The 7,681-nt window shown below is 59.5% G+C and overlaps 1 protein-coding gene across 1 annotated transcript; it reads left to right on the top strand.

Annotated features, from left to right (window-relative positions):
• Positions 1–5,413: 5,413 nt before the first annotated feature.
• VOLCADRAFT_104687 (uncharacterized protein) lies at positions 5,414–6,779 on the top strand. Its single transcript, XM_002950385.1, has one exon. It carries the CDS (start codon positions 5,647–5,649, stop codon positions 6,244–6,246), a length of 600 nt encoding a protein of 199 aa, XP_002950431.1. The 5' UTR covers positions 5,414–5,646; the 3' UTR covers positions 6,247–6,779.
• Positions 6,780–7,681: the final 902 nt, after the last annotated feature.

Raw genomic sequence — 7,681 nt, 5'->3', positions numbered from 1 at the left:
GATAGGATCTTGGGACCAGCCGTCTTGGTAGAGCGGTATTGGGGGGGCGCCGAGCTGGCTACCCTCCCCCCCTGTGGTTTCCGGAGGCTTGATCGCCCTGCGTTGCCGCAGGGTCTTCCCGTTTGAGTACTTTTCAATTTAGACCCAGTGCTGTGGAAGGGCGCGGACTTGTGCGGTGTTACCCCCTCGACGGGGGCTATCTCCCCTGGACTAGCCCAGGGAGGGAGAGGCGGAGGAGGGTAGTAGTCTCAGGAGGCTGTTTGGCGTCTTGTGGTGTGAGCTCTTTGCGCTCTTTTTTGCGTGAGGATTTTTGAGCTTGGTGACCTCCCCAGCCCGGGAAGACTCGTCGGGCTCCCGGTCGCCCAAGTCCTGGTAGCGAGCTCTCTGAGATGCTCGGTTCGTTCGGTCGGCAGGAAGAGCCCCCCAGTTGCGACTTCGTTTATGTTAGGAGACCAACGGGCATAGATCCCGTCTAGTTGGAGCGCCAAACAAGCGCTGTTGCGTGCCGGCCGTCGTTTCCCGTGCGGCCTGACCCGGGGGCGGAGTGCATGAGACTAACCAGCCGTATGCACCCGCCCCCCGCGCTGTGCTTCGGCCCTGGGCCCCCGGCTTTTCAGCCCACAGTGTAACCAACGTCATACATACATACATACATACATACATACATACATACATACATACATACATACATACATACATACATACATACATACATACATACATACATACATACATACATACATACATACATACATACATACATACATACATACACACTCACGCACACACAATCGGGTGAGAGTTCAAGCTTTCTAATGGGGCCTGGTGCCGTGGTAGGGAGGGGTAGGGTCGGTACAGGGTTTCCGGGTTTCCTGTGTCTTCGCGAACCCTCACCCCAAGATCAGGCCAGATCAGGCCGGGGAGGGAGAGGAGTCGTGTTTCGTGTCTCGGGATCAGTGCGCGAACTCGCGTGGCGCAGCCGTGACTTGTGAGAGCATGTGCGCGTGCGACGCATTCTTCCCAGGGGGGAAGGAGAACGGAGCTAGCGGGCCTGCTTAGGCTCTCGGCTGCTTAGGAGGGGACAGAGGCCCCCTTCGCGCCCCTCTCCCGTCCGCGGGAGAGAGCTTAGGCGGTCTTTCCGTTGCGGCTGGGCAGCAGCCCCTCTGTGGCCAGTGTCGTCAGGCCGTGTCAGATACCTTGTTACCTTGATACATACAGACACACTCTCTCTGACACTACATACATACATACACAGACACATGCGCACCTACATACATGCACCTACATACACACACATACCCTGCTGCCACATTTCGCACATTGTCGGCAGGAAGAGGAGGAGAAGGAGGAGGCCCCGGCAACTGAGTACCAGAGGGCGGCTCTCCCCCGGGTGGAGCCGAGCCGCCGTCAGCGCCCAGGTCGCCATCACGAAATGATGCAACCACCTTCGCCGCCATCACCGCTGCGGGGGGGACATCAGGTCTGCAGGCGAGAGGACCAGCACCAGCACCAGCACCAGCACCAACACCAACACCAGCAACAACACCAACAGCGCGCGGCGCAACCTGAGAGGCTGCAGCCGCAGCAACCTGAAGGAATCTCGACGCGAAGGAATCAACATCTGCGGCAACAGCAACATCTGCAGCAACAGCAGCCAGTGTCAAAACATGCGCTGCTGAAGAGGCCTCGATATGTTGATGACCATGACCCTAGCATTGGCGCTGGCGCTGGTTGCGATGGCGAAGTAGTTGAAGATGACGATGCTGCTGCTGATGGCGGTGCTGGGGGCTTACACGGGGCTCAGCAGCCCACCCGGGCCGGCCGCTCCACCATTCGGGTGACTATGAAAAGGAAAAGCACTCCGGTCGCTCATCCCTCAATCGGCGCTCGGCCTCCGGGACCGGCCGTCGTCGACCGTTGCCGTGGCGGTGGCGGCAACTCCGGTGGTAGTGCGGCTGTTGCGAAGAACGAAGATCGCGCTTGCACGCTGTTGCCGCCGCGAAATGCGCCGATGCTCCCTTCGGCGGCGGCGGCGGTGGCGGCGGTGCGGCCCCCTCAACGCCGCAACAGCGGCAGTGCAGATGGTATCGTACACGACCCCCGGGACGGCGGGATGCAGCTGCCGAAGGCGGCTGCTGCCGCCAAGGTTCCTGAGGCAATGGCAGCGGCAGCAATTGCCCCCGGGACCTGTTGCGATGGCGAGGCAGCGTTACCACTGGCCCTTCGTAGAGGGCGGAGGAGAGGGGTGGGGCTCAAGGCACCCGATGTCAGCGGTGGCGGTGGCGGTGGGGTGGTAGTAAAGCCCGGGTCATCCCCGGTGTTGGCGGAGGAACCACAAGAGCCAAGAAGGACACGGGGGCCCGCCCGGCAGCTCAAGATCAAGCCAGGTGTTGATGATGATGCTCTGTACGAATACAGGACCGGCACCGGCGCCCGGGATGCTGCCCCTGTCGTTGCCCCCGGCATTGACGCAGCAAAAGCAGCAGCAGGAAGAGCAGATGCAGGAAGAGCAGCAGCAGCAGCAGCTCCTACTCCGGCGAATGAGCCGTCGGGGGAAAGGCCGGTGAAGGCGTCTCAGAGGCCGCCCGCGCAGAGGCAGCGGAAGCGCCCGCTGGCGGTGGCTGCCCGGCCGTCGACACCCCAACCGCCACCACCACTGCCAGGACCGCCACCGTTACCGGCGCCGGCTGCGGAAGCAGCAAGGGGCCGTACGGAGAGCCGCACCGATAGCGAAGCCAATCAGATGGCATTGCAAGCTCAGCAGCAGCCACAGACCGTACCGCCGCCGCGCCAACCAGCGCCGCCCCGGCTTCGCCAGCAACGTCAGTCTCAGTCGACTAGGCAAGGCAGAGTCGAGGGGGTGCGGGGACCTGGATTCGCCGGGGGCAGTACTGCTGCTGCTGCTGCTACTGCTGCTACTGCACTCACCCCGGCCCCACGGCCGGGGTCTCCCGAGATACCGGCAAGAGGCGGCGTTACTGCAAAGGTGTTCGAGCGTGCCGTTGCGGCAAAGAGGGGCCCCGGAAACGGCAGTAGCTGGGAGGGGGGCGCGGCGACGACGACTGACGTGCGATCTGTAAGGACTGCGGCTGCGGCTGAGGGAGGGGGAGGGGGAGGGGGAGGGGGAGCCGCTGCGTTGATGCGGCCTCAGGCAACTGCTGCGGCGGTGGCGGAGCCGCTGAACGTGTGCCGCAGGGACGCCAGCGGCGCTGGTGGCGGCGTCGGCTTCAATCAAGGCACCGTCGCTGCAGCGGGGCAGCGGCGGCGGCGGCGTGAGAGTGGCGCCCCTCCGTCCCGTACCACTGTTTCAGAGAGCCCCGCCGTTCAGCTTGGACACGGCCGACAGGACAAGGTCGCGGTAGCCGACAAGACAAATGTTGCTGCTGCTGGGGTTTCTGCCGCCGCGGCGAGGACGTCTGCTGCTGCTGCCGCCGCCGCGCCGCCGGCAGTATGCGGCGGCAGTGGCGGCCGGGTAACACAGCCACCAGCCAATGCTGCCATCGCCAAGTGGGGGGGAGAGAGGGAGATTGGTAACAGCCCGGGGGGGACGAGCAGCGATGAAGGTCAGTCGGTGCTGCCGCCGCCAGAGAGGCCAGTGGTGGACGGCGATGTTGATAGGGATGAGGAAGTGGACGCGTTCGCGCAGCTAGTGGCAGCTAGGATGTCGCGCCATCGCCAGAAGCGGCTGCGTGCGATGCTGCCTAGCGCACAGCTAGAGGGTCGTTCCTGAGGGGGCGAAGGAGGAGGAGGGACGTGAATGCGTGAGGAGGGGGGTGGCGTTTGAGAGGGAGCGTCGGCTCTTTTGTGTGCTTGGTGGTGGGCGGGTGGTGGTTGGGGATGTTGTAACAAAGGGGGAAAACATCCAATGGTGAAACAGCCATTGACCCACATTGGGAGATCTTTCCTCGAGATGTCGATGTCCTCCTTGTTGACGAGCGGTGAGCAGTGGGTACTGAGCAGTAGGCTGCATCTGTCGAGAGCAACGAGAGCGCACACGCGGTGGGGAACGCAGTAATGATGTGAACCACTTTCACCTGAGTAAAAGGTGTATGCTCAAGAAGCCTATATGCGGTGCCTGGGTCAGCCCGGGCACCACCTGCCGAACACTTCTGGCTGGCTGGGCCTCGATTAGTGTCCAAGTGGATACACTGATCGCGCAACGATGCTCAGGACGACCAGCGCATAATGGAGAACAGATTGCGTTTATGTAAGCAAAGGGGACGTGGGGGGGAATAAGACGAAGAAGGACGAGGAGGGTAGCTGGTATTTATCCTTGGCTACCACGAGAAGTGATCCCCCTAGGATTAAATTTCCTAGGACTCAAGGGAGGGGTCCACGGAGATGCCCCATACAAAACCGCACAAATATGTTCTGCCCTGAACACACACATATACGTCACTACAAGGACATACAGACCAATTTTCCTGCAACTGTCATCATGTTTTTTCGACGCTTACCTCGGAAGCACGCTGCACCTCCCCTTCGGCTTCCTCTCCGGCCACGACGGACAGCTTTACCTCCCTCACCTCCTGGGGTCGGGACGGGGCTGTGGGGGGGGATTATGGAGGGGAGAGGAGAGAATGCACGAACGCAGGCAGGAGGTGATGGGGAGAGAGGGGGGAGCATTCAGCTGGCGCGGGGTTGGGAAGGAGGGCAGGCGGAGGAGAACTGGAAAGAAGGAAATTGAGACACCATGAAAGGGGGAGAGCAATGGAGGAATAGAAGTAGAGGCACAAAATTGGATAAAAGTTATAGACTAAGAGGACCAGCCAGCTATGGAACCGGCCGCGCTAGGAGCAGCAGCAGCAGCTGCTGCTGCTGCTGCTGCTGCTGCTTCTGCTGCTGCTTCTGCTGCTCGCCCGTCATCCACATTTACAAGACGTCGAAGTGGATACGACAGTGTACGGCACAGTACAACACAGCAACGCACACAATATGTATCCTTTGCTGACAAGAATTGGTTGTTTTTAAGTTGCTTACGAATTACCTAAATATTAATGCCGTACAACCCTAAAACAAATGCCGTAGTTCCCTTGCCCTTCCCCCCGACTTACCCCGCACGGCTAGCATCCATGCATCCACTCGGGGCCCGGATCTTGCAGCCAAATAGTTGGCTGTCGCCATAAGACCACGTGCCGAATGACATGCTGAATGCATTGTCGTACCCCGCGCCACTTGGCATTGACAGCGACTAGGCACCTTATAACGCTTACCATGTTGCCGTCTATGCCGCCGTAGAGAATCCAGGATTGATTCTTTACGATCCCATAGATTTTAGCCCATTAGTACTGACAGTTTTCTACGTGAAGCGTTGAAAACTAAGGTTTTCTGCGAATACGGAGTGTCTTTGCCGTATGGCGTACGAGCCAGTGTGGCTCTTGTGTCGCGGCACGCGACAGTGTTGGCTAATTCGGGTTGTTCGTAGCTACGTTTGGGTGCTGCCGTGAAGCGGTTGGTCTGTAGGCCTTGGTGATCCGCTTCGTGGTAGTGTGCCCTCAATTACAATGTCCGATTCTGACAGTGAGACTTCGGTCAGCTACAACACGATGTACACCGAACTAAAAGCGCGAATAGTCGCACTTAAGGAAAATAAAGCGTCGCGCCGCTGACCCGGGCGTAATTTTGAACAAGCAGCAGCTGGCTGCCATGGACCAGCTGAACGCCGTGAAGCTGCAGCTGACAACCATTAAGAAGCTTATGGACACGAAGCCTGACGTGCAGGCGGTCGACGGTCCACCGGCGAAGCGGGCCCGTGTTGCCCTTGAGGATTTCAAATGTGACTTCGGCGCCAGCGAGGGCAAAGCGAACAAGTCTCTCAGCGGACAGCGCGCGCATATCGAGAAATGCTACAATGCGGTAATGGACATTGAGGACGCGTGGCGCAACGTCCTCGCGGCTCGGCCCGGCGAGGAACGCTTCAGGAACATCGAGGCCATGGAGACTGCCATCACCGACGGCAAGGCCGTGTTCCGGGGGGTCGCGAAGGAGCTGGTCGTTGCATACAACCACGGCTGGGAGGTCGTGCATGAGATGCGTGGCATGGCGTACGCGGAGACGGAGGAGGAGCGCAAGGCGCTGAAGCAGGCCGTGAAGGCGGTGGCGGGCAAGAAGCCCAAGCAGGCCAAACCCGCGAGCGTGCCGGCCGGCTCTGGCGCGGGGGCCGGGGTGAAGCAGGCGGCGGCGGCGGGTGTCTGTTTCAAGTGCAATAAGCCTGGGCACTTCGCCAAAGAGTGCAAGGAGAAGTAACGGGGTGTAGTGTGGTGTGGGTGTGAGAGGTAATTCACAGCCCGTGGGCCTGGGAAGGTCGTGGTGGTTTGGAGCCGACGCGGGTGTTAACTCGCGAGTCGGGGCCCGGAGAGGCCGGGGGCAGCAGCCCCGTGGTGTTTGGGAGCCGACACGAGTGTTAACTCGCGGGTCGGGGCCCGGAGAGGCCGGGGGCAGCAGCCCCGTGGTGTTTGGGAGCCGACACGAGTGTTAACTCGCGGGTCGGGGCCCGGAGAGGCCGGGGGCAGCGGCCCCATAGCGTGGAAGCGTGTTGTTGACGTTCCTTGTGGCTGTAGCCTTGTGCGGGGTTGGGTGGCTAAGGGCACGGCCGCCCCCTCCGCGATTATTGAAGTTTCGTGGTAGTGTGCCCTCTCCCGGCCCTACCCTTTCACGAAGACGTTCTTTCCTTGCGTGCAGGTACTTGTTTGTAACGTAGTCTTCGCATGAAAACTTTAAGGCTTTAAAGTTACTGCATTCCCTTGCACGAAGTTGACGGATTTAAGGCGGGCGTGCTCCGAAGTCAACCGGATCCAAAGGGCCATCGGGGATATAGTCTTAGTCCTTGTCCAGTGCGGAAGCCTTCGCACCTTGTTGTGCCGTGGGAATCCTTTTGCTACGGGTGCTACAGGCAGCGTTCCTACCAGCTCGTTGCGTAGTTGCCCGAAAAGTGCATGACCGCGCTCCTACACCTAAAACGCAAGCGCACTCAGCTCAGAACTGAAAAGCCCATAATGAGCTTTATATGAACATGTAGGTCTTTTATTTGTTTAAGACACATGTACTCTTTCTTCACTTTGCTTCCAATTTTAAAAACTCCAGCCAAGTGTAATAGGAAGTCATCGCGGTCACGAAGCCGTAGCTCGCTGAAGCAATGGACTGAATCATACAGAAACTACTCCCCGGGTACTGTTTTCACACTCTGGGCACTATACAGTTGACGAGTGTCCTTGTGTATATTGCTTGGGTACTAGAACTTGTGTGTTGTATTATTATGTCCCTTACCTAACTTGTGGCTCTTAGGAGGCTCGTGAGCCTCTGCTGGCTCGTATTGGTGGGCTCATTACACCTCTCCTCTGGGTAACGCAACAGAGGTTGTAACACGCACAGCTACACACACTGGTACACACACAGCTACGCACACCTAATATCCTACACGCATGTATCGACCCCCACAAATCAGCCCCTTCCACAGCCCCCTCCCCTCCCTCCCTCCCTTCCTCCCTCCTCCCTGTCTACATCACTGACCACATCATGGGGACTGCGGACATTTTCCATTCTCCTCTTTGGGGCTCCCTCTCCCTCTCCCTCTCCCTCTCCCTCTCCCTCTCCCTCTCCCTCTCCCTCTCCCTCTCCCTCTCCCTCTCCCTCTCCCTCTCTCTCTCTCTCCCTCTCCCTCTCCCTCTCCCCCNCTCTCTCT

This window comes from Volvox carteri (assembly GCF_000143455.1).
Source record: "Volvox carteri f. nagariensis unplaced genomic scaffold VOLCAscaffold_18, whole genome shotgun sequence".
Classification (NCBI taxonomy): Eukaryota; Viridiplantae; Chlorophyta; class Chlorophyceae; order Chlamydomonadales; family Volvocaceae; genus Volvox; species Volvox carteri.
This window is presented reverse-complemented; position numbering and strand designations above follow the sequence as displayed.